The sequence below is a fragment of the Oncorhynchus mykiss genome, chromosome 6, assembly GCF_013265735.2.
Source record: "Oncorhynchus mykiss isolate Arlee chromosome 6, USDA_OmykA_1.1, whole genome shotgun sequence".
In the NCBI taxonomy this organism is placed as follows: Eukaryota; Metazoa; Chordata; class Actinopteri; order Salmoniformes; family Salmonidae; genus Oncorhynchus; species Oncorhynchus mykiss.
In genome coordinates, this window is record NC_048570.1 from 66825096 (window position 1) to 66849385 (window position 24290).

Genomic DNA, 24290 nt, shown 5'->3' on the forward strand with positions numbered 1-24290 from the left:
TGTGTGCATACATATTGTATAGTTTATATAGATTAAGGTGTGTGTATACATATTGTATAGTTTATATAGATTAAGGTGTGTGTATACATATTGTATAGTTTATATAGATTAAGGTGTGTGCATACATATTGTATAGTTTATATAGATTAAGGTGTGTGTATACATATTGTATAGTTTATATAGATTAAGGTGTGTGTATATATATTGTATAGTTTCTGCAGCTATATAATAAAGCCCATCATTATAAAGATCATAATTTCAGTAGCTACTGTACACAATGTTGCATAAAAAACATGAGTGTCACTAAGGATGTGTGTGTGTGTGTGTGTGTGTGTGTGTGTGTGTGTGTGTGTGTGTATAGCTGACCTGTGTGAGCAGACTGACCCTCTCCTGCTGTAGCTGGCCAGTTGTCTGTAGTTGTGCCTCCATGTCCTCCTCTCTCTGACTTAGGCTGCCCTGGAGACAGCTCACCTCCTTCTGCAGTTTCTGCATCTCCTCTCCAAGGGCCTGCTCCTGCTGAGCCTGCACTGACAGCTACACACACACACACACACACGCACACGCACACACACAGACACACAGACAGACACACAGACAGATAGACACACACAACATACATATTATTTAATGTTCAGTGAAACATTATCCCTTATCAGGAAACAATTGCTGCATGTGTGGGCGCAAGTGTGAAATTGAACAAAATCCCAGTCCATATAATTAAAGAAACCGGTGCTGTGAGCAGACAAGAAGAGAAGGAAGGGGAGCATGGAGACAACCAGAGACAACCACAAAACCACTGTGTTCTCCTCTATTCTGCTTGTAGTCAGACCTGTAGAGCTTGTTGTCTGGAGAAGTGGAATCTGATTCCCTGTAATATATGTGGATATTACCCTGTTTCCCCCCTAACCATCGCCCCCTCCAGTCCCCTCCAGCCCCCTCCAGCAGCAAGTTTCGGAGGTAGTAGGCTAAAAGAATGATAAACTCAACCCCCTCTCCACCCCTCCTCTCCCATCCCCACCCCACCTCTCAACCCGACCCATCCCATCTCTCTCTCTCGTTCTCTCTCTACCCCAGTCCCTCTCTTCACCCGTCTGCTCAGATTAAATGACATCTCCCTGTGAGTCTCAGGAAACGCCAAGTAAAGCAATTACTAATAAGCCTGATGTCCCCCCTTCCCTTTATGTAGGGGGTGGGGGGGCATGTGCCCTTCAGCAAAAATGAATTTTCCAATTGCAGTTAGTTCTGCCATGAATAAATAAACAAATGAATAATTGAGAGGGCAACATAAATAAATAACATCACAAACATTTCACTGGCACTCATAAGTATTCTGCAGATAACTTGGGCTGCATGCTAATGATAAAAACAGTAGATGTAGCAGGTTCCCAATGCATTATTCACCGCTCTCCTCCAACCCAAAATTAAATAAATAAAAATCTTTCAAGGAAGTCAAAACATCCTCTCAGCATTGAAGTGACAGGCCTGTCCCATTTATAACACAAGGACACTCTGGCAAACAAATATCTGACCAGTCAGAGAGAGAGGAATAAATAAACCAGCACAACACAGCGTACGGCCATTGACAGATCCTCCACAAGTTCTCCTTCAAGAAGAAAACTCTGAAATAACACAGAGGGTACATGGGACACAGTCAGGTGTCTTTTCTAAGTCCCACGGTACAGGGCTGGCTGGACACTAACAAGGTCACCATGTCCTTGAGCTTTCTTCTCAGTGATATACCGGGGGGGGGGGGGGGGGGGGGGTCTGTGCCCCTGGGAATTCTGCTGGATTTGAGTTGAACTAGCCTCTCCATATACCGACAGCACTAGGACTCGTCTTCGAAGGCTGTAGGGACTAGGCAGGTCTGTACAACCACGTCCTTGTCCTTGTTGACTAATTAAAAAGAGATGCGTTAGATCTCAGGCCTCACCTCATCCTGAGCTGATTTCAGGTGTTCCTGGATAAAGACATTTTGTATTCGACATCCATTATGAAACATCCTGATACAAGGCCATGGCATTTCTGATTGCCTGTTTGTGAGCTGACCAGCTAAGGGGCAGCTAAGGAGCTAACGAGGGTTGGTTAGATGAGGGAGAGGAGACAGATGGAGGAGAGATGGAGTAGAGATGTTGAGTGATGTTAAGGCCAGTACCTTGTGCTGTGCAGCCTTGTGTTTCTCAGTGAGCAGGTCCAGGTCATGGCTCAGGTCCAGGTCCAGGTCATGGCTCAGGTCCAGATCATGGCTCAGGTCCTGGTTCTCTGTCACCTGAGAAGCCAGTCTTTCCCTCTGTTTCCCCCACCTCACGCAGCTCCTCCCTCAGCCTGCCCACCCCAGCCTCCTCCTGGACCAGCTACACACAGACAGAGAAATAGTATGGGTCTAACAGAAGAGAAGCTAATAAAAGAGACTAGCAGAGGTACAGTATATGGATAAATCTATAGACTATTTTAGAATATTATGTACGAGTGACTTTCTATCAAGGTTCAAGTACCTGGGCATAGCAGGTGGTATACTGCTGCTGTAGTTGGACCAGATCAGCTCTGATCTCAGCCAGTCTGTGGCACGTGTCATTCCATTGTCATAAACATGTCAACACATGGCTCTTAATGGGTCAAATGAAACGTATTTTCTTACCTGCTTTCCCTCTCTCTTTTACATGACCTCAGCTCGGCAGTAACTTGCTACAGTGCATCTTGGGAGGAGAGCAGTTGTTGGCGGAGAACACGGGCGTCTTCTTCATGGTCCTGCAGCTTCACTCTGAGAGCCACGACTATCTCCTCCTTCTGGGCAAGCTGCGGGACAGGAGGGAACGTAACACACTGAAGAACACATCAAGGACAGGACAGAGAACATGCTGATTGTACAGTAATAGCTATGTGGAAAGCACTTTCCTGTTCAAATCACAGGCATCATTTGCATTCAGCAAGGAGCAAAAAAGTTCAAATCAAAAATATTTACTGTTGTTCTCTATGTTCCGTCTTACTGGGATACAGGAAAACAATGACAAAGAGCGTGATGGTTTTAGTTCCATCCTATAGACACACATAATAACACATAAAGAGGTAAAAGTCCAACAAACCATTTAATGGTAGCAACACTCACAATTGTACATTAGAAAAGAACACAATATATATATAGACGTTCTGTCCAGTTAGTTTCCCATTTGGACAAAAAACATGTCCTAGATAAGCAAGACAATTTTTCCTGTTTTAGGGAAATGAGTTTTTCTGCTAGCTACATCCCTCCATTCCACTGCAAATTGGAGAATTTATACAGAATTTATAACAGTTCTGCTGCTGTTATTGAGCTTCTGTGAAATTGTTGTGGATTACACATAATTATTGATAAAGCAGCTTTCTCTCTCTGTTTTTGTTGCCCAAATCTGTTAAAATATGATCAGACTCCACATTGGTACCCGAGTAATGAAAACACACGGCTATAGTGATAGTGTTATTTTGTCGTGAGTAATCATACGCATGAGAGACAGAGAGAGGCTGACTGGGATGAGGCAATTAACAACAACACTGATACTGGAAACATGTGGAATGGGTGAGTGGGCTGGGGAGGAGAGGGCTGGCTGTAGACTGGGGTATCTAAAGAGTGGCTGAGGATTCCAACCCCAACGCAGGCAGACAGACAGACAGACAGACAGACAGACAGACACAGGAGTATGAGCAGACAGACAGACAGACAGAGGAGTATGATCAGACAGACAGACAGACAGACACAGGAGTATGATCAGAAAGGCAGACAGACAGACAGACAGACAGACAGACAGACAGACAGACAGACACAGGAGTATGATCAGACAGACAGACAGACAGACAGACAGACAGACAGACAGACAGACAGACACACAGACACAGGAGTATGAGCAGGCAGACAGACAGACAGACAGACAGACAGACAGACAGACAGACACAGGAGTATGAGCAGACAGACAGACAGACAGACAGACAGACAGACAGACAGACAGACAGACAGACAGACAGACAGACAGACACAGGAGTATGAGCAGACAGACAGACAGACAGACAGACAGACAGACAGACAGACAGACAGACAGACACAGGAGTATGATCAGACTGAGAACCACAAGGTCAGTCTGAGGTTCAACACACATGCTTTCACAGAGCGCTGTGCCTTCCAATGAGCACAGGCCTCACTCTGAAACAGAGGAGCCTTATTTCCACATAGAACATTCTGATTGTGATAGGGTTATGGCAGAGTGATTTTTAGTTGACCTACAGGAGTTATTCCTAACAGAGGTAGTTAACTGAGTTATAATGTCCCTTTTATCACAAGAAACAATAAAAGGACAAGAAAGAAACACATCAGTAAAGAAAATATATATCCTTTCTCCTCTCTGTGAGGCTAATTTCCACAGAGCCCATTAAGGAGCGTCATTAACCTGCCTGCTAAGCACAAAATGGTAATTAAAACCACAGGGGTCATATGCATTTTAACACGGCCGTGCACTTGAAAGCGAGGAGTGGGAAACAAATCTAATTTCTTGTACATGTCTGCAGATTGCAGCCTAACGTGGAGCTCAGCTTAATTAGACCCCAGTGACCTGATGTGATGGAGCCTGACCGGGCCCTCACTACACACACACTGCAGCCACACCAACCCTGCTCCCTCCCTCCGACCCCCACAGCTCCTAGAACCCTTCCACCTCCCCAGGCCTAGACTCCCTTCCACCTCTCCCCTCTTCTTCCTACCCGTCCCTCGACCCCCCCCCACACCCTCAACCCTGCTCCCTGTACCTCCCCAGCCCCAGCCACTCACCTGTCCTGTAGGCCCTCCAGGCTGTGCTGCAGCTCCTGCCTCTGGGCCCCCAGACTGTGGGTCTTCTCCTCCTGTAGTCTCAGGCTTCTGATGGCCGTGTCCCTGGCCCTCTGCACCTCCTCAAGCCCAGCCTCCCTCAGCCTCAGTTCCTCTGAGACAGCATGGTAGCGGTCCCTCCACTCCCACAGCTCCCTGTCCCGCTGGGCACTCTCCTCCCACAGCTCCCTGTCCCGCTGGGCACTCTCCTCCCACAGCTCCCTGTCCCGCTGGGCACTCTCCTCCCACAGCTCCCTGTCCCGCTGGGCACTCTCCTCCCACAGCTCCCTGTCCCGCTGGGCACTCTCCTCCCACAGCTCCCTGTCCCGCTGGGCACTCTCCTCCCACAGCTCCCTGTCCCGCTGGGCACTCTCCTCCCACAGCTCCCTGTCCCGCTGGGCACTCTCCTCAAACAGCTCCCGACCCACCCCGTCTGCCTGGCTCTGCAGCCACACAGCCTGCACATCACTCTCCCTCACCTGCACATAGACACACAGTCCCAGTCAGTTATATCACCAAATAGACATCTTCAGTCATTCATATCAGTCAGGAGACATCTAGTAACACAACTCACAAACACTCAGAACACACACATTAACGGTCAAGGACATAGTACAGACACTCATGTAAACACGTCCGACGCTCGTCATCACAGTGACTGCTGTGGCACAGAGCAGACTGTCCCTCCTGTCACAGCTAGTTCCCAGGATGTTAAAACAACACATCTATAACAGCCCTAGTGAGTTTCCACTAAAACCCACTGAAAGAGCAGGACTATTCTTTATGAACTGACAAACTCACACAGTAACAGGATCAGCACATAAAAGTCCATGCGAATGAAACAAACGAGTGTTAGCAGGGTGTGAATAAACACTGTGGCGCGCACCTCTACAGACCCTTCTATCAATCAACCTGTCTGCACTTTGTTTTGAGAGTAATCTTGTCCAACCACCAGAGAAGCACTCAGCAGTTAGTGGAGCTTGGCTGTGCTTTGAAGGCCGTGGTTTATTGCGGTCCCAGAGCACAGTGAGGCCGCGCTGTAAAAACACGCAGGCCCAGCGCTCGACACTCGTCCGGGGTTACTCACCTCACACAGGGATCTAGCGCAGACCTGCAGACCACCTAAAACGCCCGTCTGACCCTTTTCTATTTCTGTCTTGTTCCCTCTCTCCCTCTACAGATTATCACTCCTTCTGTCCCAGGTCTTCCCTCTGCTCTGTCCCAGGTCTTCCCTCTGCTCTGTCCCAGGTCTTCCCTCTGCTCTGTCCCAGGTCTTCCCTCTGCTCTGTCCCAGGTCTTCCCTCTGCTCTGTCCCAGGTCTTCCCTCTGCTCTGTCCCAGGTCTTCCCTCTGCTCTGTCCCAGGTCTTCCCTCTGCTCTGTCCCAGGTCTTCCCTCTGCTCTGTCCCAGGTCTTCCCTCTGCTCTGTCCCAGGTCTTCCCTCTGCTCTGTCCCAGGTCTTCCCTCTGCTCTGTCCCAGGTCTTCCCTCTGCTCTGTCCCAGGTCTTCCCTCTGCTCTGTCCCAGGTCTTCCCTCTGCTCTGTCCCAGGTCTTCCCTCTGCTCTGTCACAGGTCTTCCCTCTGCTCTGTCCCAGGTCTTCTCTCTGCTCTGTCCCAGGTCTTCCCTCTGCTCTGTCACAGGTCTTCCCTCTGCTCTGTCCCAGGTCTTCCCTCTGCTCTGTCCCAGGTCTTCCCTCTGCTCTGTCCCAGGTCTTCCCTCTGCTCTGTCCCAGGTCTTCCCTCTGCTCTGTCCCAGGTCTTCCCTCTGCTCTGTCCCAGGTCTTCCCTCTGCTCTGTCCCACTTTCACCCACTACCTCCCTGTGGCTCTATTGACTGGGACAGGTGCCTGTCTGAGCCCTCATTAGTGTGGGCTGCCAAGGCCATGCCCAGTAGACATGTGCATACACGCAGACACACACACACCACACCAATCCCCGGGAACGCTCCTGACCCACTCTTTGGCCTTTAAGGGCCGACCAAAAGCCTCATTACACGTCGGCTCCCACTGCTTAAGAGGCGAATGTGAAGTTGAAGGGTTGAAAGCAGGCGTTAGAAGATGCCCACTCTGTGTCAGTCAGTCAGGAACCTCACAACACAGCAGCGTGAGAGGAGAGGGTTTGTTAAGCAGCATTGTGTGTCATCCTGTTCGGGGGAAGCACAAAGGTGTCAGCCAGAGCCCAGAGCCCAGAGCCCAGAGCCCAGAGCCACAGACCTTGTCCTTGAGCTGATGCTGCTCGTCTCTCAGCCTCTTCAGCTCCTCTTCTCTACCACAAAGCTGAGGAGAAACACAGACAACATGTTAAGTACATAGAGTGGGAGGTTACACAGAAGGGCTGTTATAACAAGCACATTATTAAAGGCCCAATGCAGCCAATTTATATCAATATCAAATCAGCTCTGAATAACAATTAAGTACCTTACTGTAATAGTTTTCCATTAAAATGATCAAAAATAAACAAAAATAGCTTTTTACCCAAAAACAATTTCTCAAGCAAGAATTTTGCTAGGACTGTCTGGGAGTGGTCTGAGTGGGGAGGGGGAACTGAAAACTAGCTGTTATTGGCAGAGAGGTTTGGAACTCCTTGTTATTGACCTATTAACTAATTTACCACCTGGTGATGTCACCAAGAAAGCCAAAACTCCACCCATGCAAAACCTGGAGATTAGAAGGTATTGTGTAGATTGTATTTCCAACCAGAATGAGGAAATAACAATGATCACATTTACAGAGTTTTCACACATTTACAGTGTTAATTTCATCAACTGTTGCACAACATGAAACAAAAAACTGAATTTTGAACTGGGACTTTAATAGCGTTCACATTCTCAATAGTGCTAAGTCTCCTGGCATTCAACAACAGGTCTAGGCCAGTCCAGATGAATAACTAATGCTGTTATCTAGTCCTACTGAGTGGTTGTACCCCTTACCCCCCTCTCTCTCCTCAATAGACCTGGAGTGAAAAGCATCTGAAATCTTAATAAAACAAAGTGCCTCTCCTTTCTTTCTTTGACCTCTTCAGGAATACCTCTTTAAATATTTAAATATTAAGAGAGAACAGCAAAAACTTACGGCAGGAGTAGAAAGTGCTGAAATATTGAAGGGGTGCTGTGGCTGGGCAGTTTGGGAGCGGTAATGCAGGGAACGAGGGAGGGCAGGGGCGAGGCATTGCGGGGGCGAGGAAGGCCGGGAACGAGGGAGGGCAGGGGCTAGAGGGGCCAGTGGGCGAGGGAGGGCGGGAACGAGGGAGGGCAGGGGCTAGAGGGGCCCGTGGGCGAGGAAGGGCGGTAACGAGGGAGGGGGGGGGGGGGGTGAGGGATGGCAGGGGCGAGGGTGTGTGTAGGAGAAGAGTGGGAAGCGACAGCGATAGACCTGACTACCGGGACGGGAGAGGCTGACGCAGGTACCTCAGACCCCTGGGGCCCCCGGGCTTTATTAACAGTGGCCCCTGGCAGGGAGGTGACATTCAGCTGTACTGGAACTCTGGCAGTTAGGGAAATTAAGCCGTACTGAGTGGAGGCCTTAGAGAGCGCTTTATGGTAAACAGCAGATATTGAGCAAGGAAAGACTTGCCTGATGGAAATGAAATCTTCAGAAACTTCTTAAGTGATAGTTCAATCTGAGTGTGAACATCTTGAGAGTCGGAGGGCAGAGAATGGCACATGAACCCAGTCTGGGTGGGATTGCTCTTATAGAGGTGACCTCTCTTCTTTCAGATCCAAGGAGGATGACATCACTCTTGACCTCTTCTCTCGCAACACAAATACCCTGTATCTGAATGCAACATTCCTGCCCCAAGGACACAAATAGGTAATGTTTTCTCCCTGCACTTGGAATGAAAAGAGCTTTAACCCATGCCTTGAAGGTAGCACAGTTGAGCCTCATCTTAAAGCAGACATATTTTTTTCCCTCAATAGCTCAGGGTCGGCAGTGTCAAGGCACATAGCCCCACAGCAGTTGCAGTCTTTTGTGGAGCCTCTCTTTGAGCTCAGTGAAAGGAAGGGATGTGCAGTCCAGTCAGGCAGTATAAAGAATCACAACTTATTGAGCAGTTGAAGGTACTTGAAGGTACACACATGTTTATATGAGTGGGGTTACTGTTCTTCATTGAGCAAAGGAAGGTTGTTATAGACAGCGTGTGTGTTTTTCAAGATTTATGTTTTAATGTCACATGCACAAGTACAGTGAAATGCCTTTCTTGTAAGCTCTGTGTGTGTGTGTGTGTGTGTGTGTGTGTGAGGTGTGTTACTGATGCTGTCAATAGACAAAGCACTCAATTACCTTTTTTTGCATCTCCTGTCTCCCATTCTTCAGTCTGTCCACCTCCCTCTGCAGCTCACCAAACAGCTCTTCCTTCTGCTGCTGTGCCTGCCTCTGCTCAAAACACACAAATGCCCACACACACACGCACACACCCGGAGGGCAGAGGTGAGGCACACATGGGAGAGGGAAGTGTCTGTTTTTAAAGGTGTCAGCGGATATCTTTGCATTATGCATATCACACCTCTGAAATGATCCATTAGCAGGTTAGAGCGTGAGAGCTGCTAAATCAGCTGACAGGACACTACGCCAGCACAGACAATATCCTCTACTTTCACTGCCAAATGAGAGGGAGTGTTTGTCCCTACGGAGCAGAGAGAGGGTCGCTGAGCCAGAGAGGAGCACTTTCTCCAGGCCTCTGTCCCTGTAGGACCAGGCCCCCTCTGCTGTCCCCAGAGAAAGAATGAGACGCGAGAGAAACACAGACAGACACACAGAGAGAGAGAGAGAGAGAGAGAGAGAGAGAGAGAGAGAGAGAGAGAGAAAGAGAGGCAAGAGAGAGAGAGGGACATTGGAGAGAAAGAGAACACTCAGCCTCTCCTCAACACCCCCTTGCACATCCAGACACTGATTTATAATTTTAATATCTCTAATTTCCACAGCAGCGGCCGCTTTCCAAATGTCATTTTCCAATTTATGTCAAACCGTGTGACCATTTTTCTTAATACGGCTTATGACAAGCCTGGTCGCCAGGCGGATATGCAATTCAGATTGAGTGTTTTACAGGGGCGGGAGCCAACAGGCTGGGGTGTTTGTGTGTTTATCTTTATCAGTGCCCGTTCAATATTTTTGAGGGGGGAGACCGAGAGCGCCATACACAAGGGAAAATGTGGTTTTACGGGGAGGAAATGGCTGCAGGGAACAAAATAATAATTCTGTCATAAATCGAATAATTACAGTTACCATAATAAGAATTATGATGGCGGTAATGATAATGTATTAAAATAGGTATTAACACTAAGAGCCTGAAATGGAACGTGGGATGGCTTCACGTCATTATACTAATATTTATGTTAATTAAAACAGGGCCTCCCCTTTTATGTACCACTATATCTCAGTGCTAATCGTCTGAGTGGAACACAATGGGGATCGCTGCGGAAGGGCAGGATGCAGTTCGGGGCTCACCCTGAGGATGGCGCTGTGGAGCTCCTCTCTGGCAAGGCCCGGCTGGCCCTGCAGGGCGGATGTCTCTCTCTCCCACCTCATCTCTCGTCCATGTAGCTCAGCCAATGACCTCTGGAGCCTCTGCACCTCAGCACTCCTGTCCTGCAGCTAAAGGACATAGAAAGAAGAATAATGTCAATCACACACACACACACACTGTACAGACAACTTTTGCTCATGGGAGGTAAGGTATGGTCACACATCCTGGTTGAATCCACAACCAACAGCATCCTGCTAAACTAAAGGCTTGACAACAAGCAGCTCATCAGACTAGATGAATCATATAAAGCCCGTAGAGAACATGTTGGGTAGTTCCTCACAAGACTCTTCATTTGGCTATAAAACTCCATACGATCCATATGATTGAGAGGTCTGGATGTTGGCGCTGAGGTCCAGCTCTCTCTGTGGGTGTTGGCTGGCTCTGTGATGTAGCTGTGACTCTCCATTCAGCTGGCTGCTGAGAGGCCTGAGAGAGAGCCGGGCATGCTGGCCTACGGCAGGCCCTATTAGCCCATAATGATCACTGGGAACTTATTCAACAAGGAATTCATTCCTGGCTGGGGCCTGTGTGTGTGGCTGGCCTGTTTATGGTTGTACATTACGGTGCGGTCTGGTATGACATAGCGAGCCTCGCCCCACTGCTCCTCCCTCTGCCAACCACCTATCGTCTCGCCAGCGCATGTTCCCCTCCCTCAAAAAACAGGTAGAAATAACAGGAACAAGTTGTCGGAAATGAAATTTCAATTCATCCAGTCCCTTTATACACTGGTGCGGGTAGCCTGCCGTCGAGAGGGAGGGATCAATAGTGTTTAGACAGCAGAGCAGATTTCCTAAGCGCCGGATCAATAGGAAAGAGAGAGGGGGAAAAACCCGGCTTTTCTTTGGGTGTTGTAGTAAATACGAACAAATCAGTGGCCTTAGGCTAAATGGATTGACCAGCTGTTTCCAACTTCTGTGCTGTAAATAAAGATCTATTCTGAAGTCTCTGACGGAGGCCCAAAGGGGAGAGTGCCACCAACAGCACTAGGCTGCCTCAGACACACACCTGACAGGACAAGGGGAACAGGGGACATAGGGACATGGGGGTAGTGGGGGAGCAATAGAGAGGCTTCAAAGCCAGGGGGCCTGGAGCAACTAGGACTAATAAAATGCTGCTAGAAGAGTTGTAGGACAGGTGTAACAAAAGGGTTCCCAGAGCTAATCAGACGGGCCAGTGAAATCATGGAGGGCGATATATTTTGATGATCTGTATTTTAGTACGTCTGTGACCTTATCTACTGAAAACTCTGAAAATGCCACAACAAAGAGATGGATGTTTTTCTTATTTTCGTAAGAGATGAATCCGATAAACAAACTTGATTCACGATAGGTCACAAAAGATGACTTTTTGGCTAACTTAAAAATAGTCATTAGGTGAACCGGAGTCAGTCGTTTGACATCGTGGAGTGTGGCAGGTCAGATATGTCAGCCAGAGTACTGGGCTAATCAGAGTCGAGCATCCTGACAGGATGACTGATCACATGGTGTGTTCCCCTCACCTCTAGACTTATTAAAGAAAAACACCACCGGCCACATTCCCCTAGACCCACACCACTCATTGGTCAACCACCCTGGAAAATGTGAAATTCATCAGCAAGACCTCAGCCCAAACAAAACACACATTGGACGACCAAACAAGAAAATAACCCCTGGTCACTCCTGATTGCCTACAAACACAGTGAAACGACACATTAAAAGAGAACGAGAGTGTTTAAGGAGGGCTGTTGACTCTCTCGCTGCAGGACGGGGGGGCGAAGGGGGCTGAGGAATGATTGGCTTGGCTGTGCTTGGACACTAAGACAGGGGTTGACTAAACCCCCCTCATGGTCTTCTCTCTGGCGGGGGTGCTGCTGATGGAAGAGGGTTACAGCAACAGAGGCATACCGGTGCCTCTGTGCTGCTGGTCTGGTCCAGCGGTCCATCTGATACTGGAACACACACTCACTAAGTGTATTATAATTGCTCTCATTCTGCCACTCTGTCAAGAGAATGCCGGTGACATGAAAGGGCTCCGCTCTGCATCTCAGCTGACAGACAACCTGGAGTTTGGTGACGCTGTGGAGGCTGCAACACTCCAGACTAACTGATCCCAGACAGACACAAACCTCAAATTACACACTCATATCCACACTGGACGGATCTTTATCTCCAAACAAATAAAACAGTCATCATTTAGAAGCCATTTAACACAATAATCTATATGTTAAATGTGTACATTATATGCGTTGCTCAATATGTCTGGTGGGCTGTGTGTGTGTTTGTGTGTGAGTTCCAAAGCTCTCTCCTCTCTCTGCGGTAAAGGTCACTGTAGATTGGGCATTTAAAGCTTCTGGTGGCTGAGCCGAGGAACCTGCCCACGTTAGATCTCAACTCATTGCCTTCCCAGGCACATTACCTTAATGATGCTATTCCTCACACCTCCATCTCGGCAGGTGGGGAGATACAGAAATGAGAAAGGCAGTAAAGACATTCTAATGTCCTTCCCAGCCATTCAATTCCAGCTCTCTCTGTCTGCATCCACACAAAGGAGCAGTGAAGCAATACTCCTTGTTTTTCCCTCAACAACCAACCAAGCTATATATGTAGATACAAAAGCTATGTGCAGAAACTGCCATTAAACATTTATATTGCAGGTTTCCCGGTATCCTTGCTCTATTTTTGTTGGGTAATAGGATTGTTTTTTTAAATATTAAAACTGTTGGTCTTGACAAATGGTAAAGCCTGCCTATGAAAGCAGCTTATTCTGCTCCTTCCTGGCGCCTGATCAAAACCCATTTACTCCACCGGGGGGATTGAACGAGACGTCTGATCGTTAACCCCGTCTCACCCTCTGCCGAGGCCTCACCCATGGGGGAGATGTTTACTGCCTGTTGTGTCTGCTGTTCACCCCCAAGATGTCAGCCCAGTGCACCCTGTACACTGCACAGTCCCAGCTCCTTCTCATACGCCCCCGTTTAGTCTATGCTGTCTTTGATGCCACATGTCAAAAAGCGCGCCCCATCTTCTTCTCCCTCCGCCCCTCACCCATCCTCTCAGCGTTTAAGTGTTCATTATTTCCACAAGTGCTTTTCAATTTCCACTAGATGAAGCTCATTAAGTAGTGTATTTGTTAGCAGACATGCTGCCGTGTTTTGAGACGTACTGGGTGTTTGTCTGCTGGGACAGGCTACATAAGTAAGAAGGGGTTACTGTGCTAAGCTAAGCAGGTAAAAGTCACAATGCTTTGAATTGGACTGAATATCTCCTCATTCTCTAGAGAAAAGCTCTTGAATGCTTTTTAAATATGTAATGGCAATTTAATTTAATCTAGGCATTTTCTCCATATTGTCTATGAAAGCTCACCTCAGGATTGAGCTGAGGAGGTTCTCAGAGAGTGGTCATTAACGTGGTCACGTCCCTAAAGACCATCTGATCCACACTGCGGCCTGTCTGTGTGAGCTGTTTCCCCTCTCTGTCTTTGAGGTATCCGGGGCGGAGGGGGAGACAGAGGCTGTTGAGAGTGTTTATGTTGCTGACCTGGACACAGGCTTCTAATGTGTAACACAGGACACTCCAGTATGCAGATGCCCCGGGCTATTCTCTAAGTGGTCTTTACTTTGAAAACACAGGTACCCTCCAGGGGGATGGGGTGGGGCTGCTGATGCAGGATGGGGGGCAAGAGCCCTGCTCAGAGCCCCATGCAACGCTCTGAATAATATATCCATACATCCTCAGTCCATGTCAGACTTTGATTCACGGCAGAGGACTTGCCGAAACCACTGTGGTATTAGCTTTAATAATGCAAGCTGGGGTTAGGCGCTTACTCTTTTCTGACAAATATGGGCAAATCAATTAATTCCACTGACATTCCCCCAAAGCACACATATAAATCCAACATGGACGCTTGCTTTCGTGTCTTTGTTTTATCAAGCAAAGCAAGCAAGAATCATTTCACATTTTTATGTTCTAATCCTAAAATACCCCGACAGGATAGGGCATTTGTTATCGTTACAAACACAGACTCATTTGAGTTACAAGATTTTGAAAGTAGATATTGACTTTAAAATCTCAAATGAGGTCTGGAACACTTTGATGAGAAAATATGTTTTATATGCTAGTGCATTATGAGAATCATTCAAAGCAGCAGGACGTGATAATATGACACATATCGACCAAGTCCAGAATGCACTCAATGCACCTAACACAACAAGCACACTAATATCCCCACCCCACTTTAATTATGCACATAGAACATATCCAACATCTTGTCAATAACCTCAGTAAACAAATGCTACCACAGCCAATTAAAGAAATGCATCATTCTTATTCACTTCAGTAGCTGGCTTTCACAGCTTTCTGGCTTTCACAGCTTGCTGGCTTTCACAGCTTGCTGTCAATTTCAAGCTATACAGTGAGAATGAGACCAGCTCTCTCTCTCTCTCTCAGGCCAATAATGAACACAGCACCGTGACAAAGGACATTACGTTTGCTGGTCTTATCAATACTTCTAAAAGCATAACATCAATAGTTGTGAGGGTCACAGGATGTTTAGGACGTTTCGGCTAGCGAGACAGTCTTGTAGAACTGATTAAGCAGAGAGATGCTCACCAGAGAGGCGACATGGAGGAGAGGGTAACCCAATTAAAACAATGGAAATTCAGACTCCGCTGCCAGTCACACAGGCAATGAGCTAAAGCCCGTGAGACAAAAGGGAACAAGCTTTATCAGTCCCAAAAAGGCCTTGTCCCTGCATTAATATTCTATCCTAATGAAACCTTTCTACATTTCTTCATCTCTCTACACTTGTCTGTCAGTCATTTGGCTCATAAATATTGTCTTATTATTATCATCATCGTAATTTCTTCCGTGATGCGCTGGAAAATTCTGTGGCAATTATCGAAGTGACAGGTGAAATAGGAACACGCTGAAAAATAAATGAAGCGTTGCCATGACGACACTGCCGGCGAGAGGGAATCAGATGTGCGTGTGTGTGTGGGCGTGCGCGTTGGTCACGTGACCCAGCCAGCCTCGGCTGCACAGCGCTACATTGAAGCCCCGCAGACCAAAGGACACTTAACCTCAATAGCTGGCAGCAATCGGAGGCCCATTTATTAGCTATTTCTGTCCAAAGGTCAGTGTGGCTGTATGTCTGGGGCTGGGGCTCCAAGCAGGCAGGACGCTCTTCTCTCCCCAAAGACAGGCTCTGTGGGCTGGGCTGGCTAGAGTCAGGCATCGGGGCAGGCCGCTGTGCTGTGGCGTATTTACAGTCTTAAGGGATAATCTGCATTTAAAGCATATGACAGTGTTATAACATAGCTGGGCTGGGAATGCAGTAAATCAGACAATATGAGCAGGTGGAATGTATACGCTCATGAACAGACAAACACATATGTCTGCGGTACAGGACAGCCTGCTACAGTGATATGCAGTGAGTCAACAGGGTTGAGGAGGGCGAGATGTTGAATATGACAGAGACAGATTGAAGTGGCTTGTGAAAGAGCAAGGATGAGAGCCAGGTGCCTAAGGGTGCCGTTAGGAGTTGAATTTTTGATCAGGGTCAAGCCATATAATAAATGTATATGTTCCATTAACATGACAACCCCGTGGATGTCAATACGTTATGCACAGACCAGGCTTAATATTTGAGGACGTGTAAAATGGAATTGGAAACTAAATGACTTGGATCAGATGTTAATTATGAGACACCTTGCACAAATATATCAAATATTGCGCCTCATGTGTTTTCCTGGAAAGAGGTGGCTGGTTGGTTCAAAGACATTGTAACTGGGTGACCCATAAAGCAGCTAAATGTCCATTTACAGTATGATCAGATGAAATAGAGGTGTTTTAGTGGGACGCTCCAAGGATAGAATCTACCTTTAGGATCTTAAACCATATTCTACAGATCTGAACACAGTACAGAAAATATACACCAATACATAGTGAATACAGTGAAAGGTCACATAAACAATCTTCCATATAGACAAAGACTTTGTGGAGGAGTGTTTTTCTTCCAACCACAATTACCACTGATTAGCATTGACTTAAAAACGCAAAACAACAACATAACAAAACAATTCTGTCGATTCTGACGCCGGAGCGAATCGCGAGGCTTAAAATATACATATATATAAAAAAAACAAATTCAAACGAACGGGAGAAATGCTTTCATCCCACTGAAGCAATTATGGATCTAATCAGAGCTTTCTGCATGAAGGTACCGCTCTCCTATCTCGCTCCCATTTGCATCATAACACAGCGTGCAATATTAATTTCCGAGTTTACTGCTTATTGGAAGTGCAAAGTATGAAAAGCCATTAAGGGCTGCAAATGGGAAAGCTATTTGCTGTCACACGGATTCGGCTCTATTAAAAAGAAAAATCTTGCTAACTATTTGGAATTAGAGTCATTTGGCAAAAGGCATTCTGCCGCACTCCACTAAAATACGTAATTATGCTTCTCTTCTTTCTCCCCCCTATTTCTCTTTCATTTGCACAAGCGACGGAGGCAAGAACGGTGGATGGAGTTTGAGGGCATCAGGGGTGAGTAAGTGGAAGCAAAGGTAATTAAAGTTGGTGGCTATCTGTTTGGTTAATGCATGGAGCAGGCCAACAGAGACAGAGGCACTCACACACACACAGCCTGGGGGGTTGAAGGAGAGAGATGAGGAGAATCAGCCTTCTGTCTCTCTCTGTCTCTGGCAGGTCCCCAGGCTCTCATCTGGAACACATCTTACTCACTCCAACCCTGCTGTAGCCCAGCATACTAGCACCATCCAGCCCTGCTGTAGCCCAGCATACTAGCACCATCCAGCCCTGCTGTAGCCCAGCATACTAGCACAATCCAACCCTGCTGTAGCCCAGCATACTGGCACAATCCAGCCCTGCTGTAGCCCAGCATACTAGCACCATCCAGCCCTGCTGTAGCCCAGCATACTAGCACAATCCAACCCTGCTGTAGCCCAGCATACTGGCACAATCCAGCCCTGCTGTAGCCCAGCATACTAGCACCATCCAGCCCTGCTGTAGCCCAGCATATTAGCACCATCCAGCCCTGCTGTAGCCCAGCATACTAGCACCATCCAGCCCTGCTGTAGTCCAGCATACTGGCACAATCCAGCCCTGCTGTAGCCCAGCATACTAGCACCATCCAGCCCTGCTGTAGCCCAGCATACTAGCACAATCCAGCCCTGCTGTAGCCCAGCATACTAGCACAATCCAGCCCTGCTGTAGTCCAGCATACTAGCACAATCCAGCCCTGCTGTAGTCCAGCATACTAGCACAATCCAGCCCTGCTGTAGTCCAGCATACTAGCACAATCCAGCCCTGCTGTAGTCCAGCATACTAGCACAATCCATCCCTGCTGTAGTCCAGCATACTAGCACAATCCAGCCTTGCTGTAGCCCAGCATTGCCCTAGCACCTTTTTTTGCACTATTGGTTAGAGCCTGTAAGTAAGCATTTCACTGTAAGGTCTACTACACCTGTTGTATTCTGCGCACGTGACAAATAAACTTTGATTTGATTTGATACTAGCACCATCCAGCCCTGCTGTAGCCCAGCATACTAGCACAATCCAACCCTGCTGTAGCCCAGCATACTGGCACAATCCAGCCCTGCTGTAGCCCAGCATACTAGCACCATCCAGCCCTGCTGTAGCCCAGCATATTAGCACCATCCAGCCCTGCTGTAGCCCAGCATACTAGCACCATCCAGCCCTGCTGTAGTCCAGCATACTGGCACAATCCAGCCCTGCTGTAGCCCAGCATACTAGCACCATCCAGCCCTGCTGTAGCCCAGCATACTAGCACAATCCAGCCCTGCTGTAGCCCAGCATACTAGCACAATCCAGCCCTGCTGTAGTCCAGCATACTAGCACAATCCAGCCCTGCTGTAGTCCAGCATACTAGCACAATCCAGCCCTGCTGTAGTCCAGCATACTAGCACAATCCAGCCCTGCTGTAGTCCAGCATACTAGCACAATCCAGCCCTGCTGTAGTCCAGCATACTAGCACAATCCAGCCTTGCTGTAGCCCAGCATTGCCCTAGCACCTTTTTTTGCACTATTGGTTAGAGCCTGTAAGTAAGCATTTCACTGTAAGGTCTACTACACCTGTTGTATTCTGCGCACGTGACAAATAAACTTTGATTTGATTTGATACTAGCACCATCCAGCCCTGTAACCCAGTTCACAGTAAAACACTCCAGACTAGCGATCCCAACACAATAACTAAACAAGTGTGCTTGTTCTGGCCCAAATCAAAGAGTGTATGTTTATTTTCAAAAGACACAACACAAATCCCAACCTGTCCTTTCCCTGGCTAATGCTTATTGATTATAGGTCTCTAAGGATACAGATTAACAGCTGGAACCACCCTAGAGTCATACTCCCTAACCTCTAGACCTCTGTTCATGGACCACCCTATCCTAACCCAGCCCTGCTACTCTTGGCTCGCTCCAATAGAAAGAAAAAAAAACTGTATGGATTTATGGGTCCGCCAGGCTGGCCTGTGAGGTGTTTTATAGTGGGACCTGCAGGGCCTATTTAGGAGGCGTAGCACAGCAAAGCACGGCGTGCTCCGTCCTGACCACAGGTATTGATCTGCAGCGATGGCCTGGTTGCGGCCGCATGGCTAACTTAGAGCCCTGATCTCAGCCTCAGCCTGCCTGGCCGCGAGATGAAAACCAGGCCTCTGTGTGTAATGATGTGTGTATGAACAAAGTGAGTAGGCCACTGAGACAAAAAGGAGACGAAATTAAATCATTCTTTTTCCTCTTTCAGGATAGCCACTGCAGCCAGCCATGCTTGGCCGCTTGATGGGAGATCTTTTTTTTCAGAGGAGATGAATGGTAGGATCTGGAGGAGGTAAATGAGAGCATCCTGATGCAGAGAGATGTGTGGATGTCCCTAATGGGGCCCTGCTCTGACGAGCTGTGTGCTGCCTCTGTCTGTCTGGGAACCTGGCAGACGGACGGACGTGGTTAGGGCGGAGGCCCAGCGCCTGCCCGCCTGCTCCCTACCAGGGCTCTCCGAGCGTCACGTCGGGCACGCTCCGCGCTAATTGACGGAGGTCGACAGCGCATAACAAGTAGAGGAGGCATCGGCTTTCATTTGAGAGGAGAAGAAAGGGTGGAGAAAATGCATCTAATCATGTGAAGTGTTTTGCTGTCTGAGAGAGAGCTAGGGGCTCTCTCTCCCCTGGTGGACCATGCCCAGCATCACCAACCACCCACCCCCCAGCCCCTGGCCTGGCTAACAGCTCTGACAGAGGTATGGATTACCCAGAACCGTACTGCTACGTTACTGTATCTTACTGCTCACATAGGACCAGAGAGCTACATAAACAAGAGAGCAGTCTAGTGGAACAGGAGCCCCCACAGAAAACACATGGACACACAGTCATGACAGGAAAGATAGGAGAAATGCTGATAGGAGAAACAGACAGACACATAGACACACAGACAGCAAGGCATACAGACAGAAAGACAAATGGAAGCACAGACAACCACACAGACAGACATCAAGGCTGCAAATGAAACCGAGGTGGTGTGTGGAGAGGGGAGGTGGGAGGGAGGGGTGAAGGGGTGTGCCTGAAAGTGCCCTTGTCAGGCTGGACCCCCCCCACCTCTACCTCTCCCCCACCAGAGCACTGCTCCCTGAGCCAGGGTCATTGACACAGACCTCTGACATCATTAAGACGTTTCCAGCAAAATGTATTGAAAGACAGATTAAAATAAATTAAGAAAAATGTGTAGCAGAATGCCTACGCGCACTTCATAAATCATTGGGCCAGGCCAGGAGCCGGCTCCCCATGATTAACTGTAGACTATTTATTTTATCCTGACGGTATAAATTAGTATTCAGACACATAGATTATATTAGGGATATCTGCGATGCGGAACTGCTGCGGGATGTGCAGAATATTTTAAGGATACAAAGAGGAGTGGAGAGGGGGAGAGGGAAACGGAGAGGGAAAAGAGGGGGAAAGGAGGGATAGGGTTTTGAAAAGCAAACACTATTTAAATGCACACATACCAGGGAGATAGCATTTTATCCATGAAGCATCTGTTTATTCAAGCATTGACACTGAAAAAGGAGAAACAACTGAGTGAATGAAAAACAACAACCTCTGAACAGACTAGCAGCAGTATTATTTGAGACTATAAACGACTGCATAAATAGCATTAATTGCTCAAAATCCCCATTGTCCACTACAGTCTGCATATGTTCCATGCATTGGAGATTAACGGAAAATGCACAGACACTAAATAGGCAATGATGTCCATGGAGTCGCTAAGGCACATAATGACATGGCACTATCCAACATCAGCCATTTCTCTCTCCTCTCAATGCAATTCAATTTAAAGGCATTAATGGCATGGGAAACATATGTTTACATTGCCAAAGCAAGTGAAATAGCCACTACACTCACAAAAGTTCCAGAAGAATAAAGACATTTCAAATGTCATATTACAGTGGGGCAAAAAAGTATTTAGTCAGCCACCAATTGTGCAAGTTCTCCGACTTAAAAAGATGAGAGAGGCCTGTATTTTTCATCATAGGTACACTTCAACTATGACAGAGAAAATGAGAAAAAAATATCCAGAAAATCACATTGTAGGATTTTTAATGAATTTATTTGCAAATTATGGTGGAAAATAAGTATTTGGTCACCTACAAACAAGCAAGATTTCTGGCTCTCACAGACCTGTAACTTCTTCTTTAAGAGGCTCCTCTGTCCTCCACTCGTTACCTGTATTAATGGCACCTGTTTGAACTTTTTATCAGTATAAAAGACACCTGTCCACAACCTCAAACAGTCACACTCCAAACTCCACTATGGCCAAGACCAAAGAGCTGTCAAATGACACCAGAAACATAATTGTAGACCTGCACCAGGCTGGGAAGACTGAATCTGCAATAGGTAAGCAGCTTGGTTTGAAGAAATCAACTGTGGGAGCAATTATTAGGAAATGGAAGACATACAAGACCACTGATAATCTCCCTCGATCTGGGGCTCCACACAAGATCTCACCCCGTGGGGTCAAAATTATCACAAGAGCGGTGAGCAAAAATCCCAGAACCACACGGGAGGACCTAGTGAATGACCTGCAGAGAGCTGGGACCAAAGTAACAAAGCCTACCATCAGTAACACACTACGCCGCCAGGGACTCAAATCCTGCAGTGCCAGACGTGTCCCCCTGCTTAAGCCATTACATGTCCAGGCCCGTCTGAAGTTTGCTAGGGAGCATTTGGATGATCCAGAAGAAGATTGGGAGAATGTCATATGGTCGGATGAAACCAAAATAGTACTTTTTGGTAAAAACTCAACTCGTCGTGTTTGGAGGAGAAAGAATGCTGAGTTGCATCCAAAGAACACCATACCTACTGTGAAGCATGGGGGTGGAAACATCATGCTTTGGGGCTGTTTTTCTGCAAAGGGACCAGGACAACTGATCCGTGTAAAGGAAAGAATAAATGGGGCCATGTATCGTGAGATTTTGAGTGAAAACCTCCTTCCATCAGCAAGGGCATTGAAGATGAAACGTGGCTGGGTCTTTCAGCATGACAATGATCCCAAACACACCACCCGGGCAACGAAGGTGTGGCTTCGTAAGAAGCATTTCAAGGAAGGTCCTGGAGTGGCCTAGCCAGTCTCCAGATCTCAACCCCATAGAACATCTTTGGAGGGAGTTGAAAGTCTGTGTTGCCCAGCAACAGCCCCAAAACATCACTGCTCTAGAGGAGATCTGCATGGAGGAATGGGCCAAAATAGCAGCAACAGTGTGTGAAAACCTTGTGAAGACTTACAGAAAACGTTTGACCTCTGTCATTGCCAACAAAGGGTATATAACAAAGTATTGAGATAAACTTTTGTTATTGACCAAATACTTATTTCCACCATAATTTGCAAATAAATAAATAAAAAATCCTACAATGTGATTTTCCGGATTTTTTTCCTTCTCATTTGGCATAGTTGAAGTGTACCTATGATGAAAATTACAGGCCTCTCTCATATTTTTAAGTGGGAGAACTTGCACAATTGGTGGCTGACTAAATACTTTTTTGCCCCACTGTATGTGCAAATAGTTAAAGTACAAAAGTGAAAATAAATTAGGGTTGTATTTACAATGGTGTTTGTTCTGCACTGGTTAGTCTTTTCGAGTGGCAACAGGTCACATATCTTGCTGCTGTGATGGCACACTATGGTATTTCACCCAATAGATATGTGAGTCTCTCTCTCTCTCTCTCACGCTGGTCCTGCCCACCCATCACACCCCAGGGGGGAGTGTCACTTCAACACAGACTCCCCTGACAGTCAGTCAGTCCTCTTACCAGCCTCTCCCTCTGTCTCTATGCCTCTCTGTCTGTGGCACAGCGCTGGCTACACACTGCCTCCACGTGGGCACACTGCCCAGGCTGACACAGGGCCAGACATAACAGCTCTGCCACACTGGCCTGGCAAAACAACGCTCCCTATCTTCATCTCTCCACACTCCTCCCTCCATCAGAGAGCCCCCGGCCCCAGTCCTCTCCTCATTCTCCGTTCTTTACTCTCCACTACAGCTGAGAACAACACTTTGGAAGCATGCCCTCTAACCAAGCAATGAAACATAACAGTGCCAGGAACAAATAATACACTCATGTACCAAATAAAACCACCAGCCTTCAAACACGTTGCCAATATCTTATCATATGGTTAGAGTTCTTGCACTCAGTGAACCCCTGCATTATCAAACTATCAATGAATTCTAGCAGATAGGAAATATAAAAGACAACAACATCGCCATTACATCTAATAGCTTCTGTACTTTCAGAAGAAAAAGCTCGTATGTGAACTCCAGCCTGGTCCGGAAGGTCACTCTGATGTACACAATGCCTGTAGTGGTTTGTGTCATGGGTCCACGTCTGTCTCACAGTGTCTCTGCTAAACCACAGAAACCCACGACGACCACGAGACAAACACTCAGGCACAACACTAAAACACAACTTCAAACACCAACACAAAGCCAGTATGAGAAAAGAATCCTATAGAAAACAAGCCATGGAGTTGTAGCAAATATCAGAATACATTGTCGTACATAGTCTACTCAGAGAGAAAAAATTGTTCTGAGACCAGCATAGAAAAGGGGAGAGAAAGGAGCAAATTAACAATGGAAAATCTTCCCACTTCACAAAGACCAACGGGAGAATGGGGAAGAGATGAGGAGTATAACGCACATATGAAATCTAAATACTACTAGAATGGGAGAGACATAGAGCTCAGCCACCAACAACAGTGTCCCATTGAAAAACACTTCATGCTTTTGACAGTGTACAAGAAGAGGCTTTTGCGCGCACACACAGACACACTGAAAGAGCGGGGCACGCCTGAGACGTTGTCCTCATGAAAGAGCAGAGAGGAGGCTGCCTCCATTTTTTTTCTTCCGGGGTGCATTAAGTCAGTCTTTTGAGGCCAGAAATGTTAAAACAAACCCACATAGCTGAGCTAATCAATGAACAGCATCAGACACACTGGACCAAAAGCTTCTACACTAGCATTTACTTCTGAAAAAACATTGTTTGATTTGTTTTGTTCTATTCAGTGGTGGTCTCACAGAGGGAGGTTTGCGCCACAAGGCTCCGAGCACAGAATAGATTTAAAGCCTACTGTTTCATGGGATTAGATCTACTTCCCCTCAGAGTATAATGTCCATTTCAGGCTTCCATCAACCATGTGTGTTTGTGTTAGTGTTTTTATTTTAAACCTCTTTGCATGGCTCCATCAGATCTCACTCAGGGGGACAGGACTGGAGATGGGAGGGGGATTGTGTGTGTGTGTCAGTGTGTGTGTGCAGGTTAAAAACACAGGGGGCTCTATAGGGGGTGTAGGAACACAGGTGGACCAGGATGGGCAATCAGAATGGCAGGGTCCAAGCTCCACAGCTATCCTAAATATACTAAACTCCGCCTCACTGCCAGACAA

General features: G+C 47.2%; 1 protein-coding gene across 2 annotated transcripts in view; it reads right to left on the reverse strand.

Moving 5' to 3' along the window:
- Positions 1-2158: 2158 nt before the first annotated feature.
- LOC110526396 (trichohyalin) overlaps positions 2159-24290 on the reverse strand; it is a 44845-nt gene continuing 22713 nt past the window's right edge. For both annotated transcript variants that reach the window (XM_036980756.1, XM_036980757.1), the window contains 6 exons: positions 10268-10414; positions 9104-9196; positions 7037-7099; positions 4790-5304; positions 2636-2793; positions 2159-2351 (listed from right to left, as the gene is read on the reverse strand). In XM_036980756.1, the coding sequence (XP_036836651.1) occupies positions 2772-2793; positions 4790-5304; positions 7037-7099; positions 9104-9196; positions 10268-10414 (840 nt within the window). In that variant the 3' untranslated portion in view covers positions 2159-2351; positions 2636-2771. The remainder of the gene's footprint in view (positions 2352-2635; positions 2794-4789; positions 5305-7036; positions 7100-9103; positions 9197-10267; positions 10415-24290) is intronic.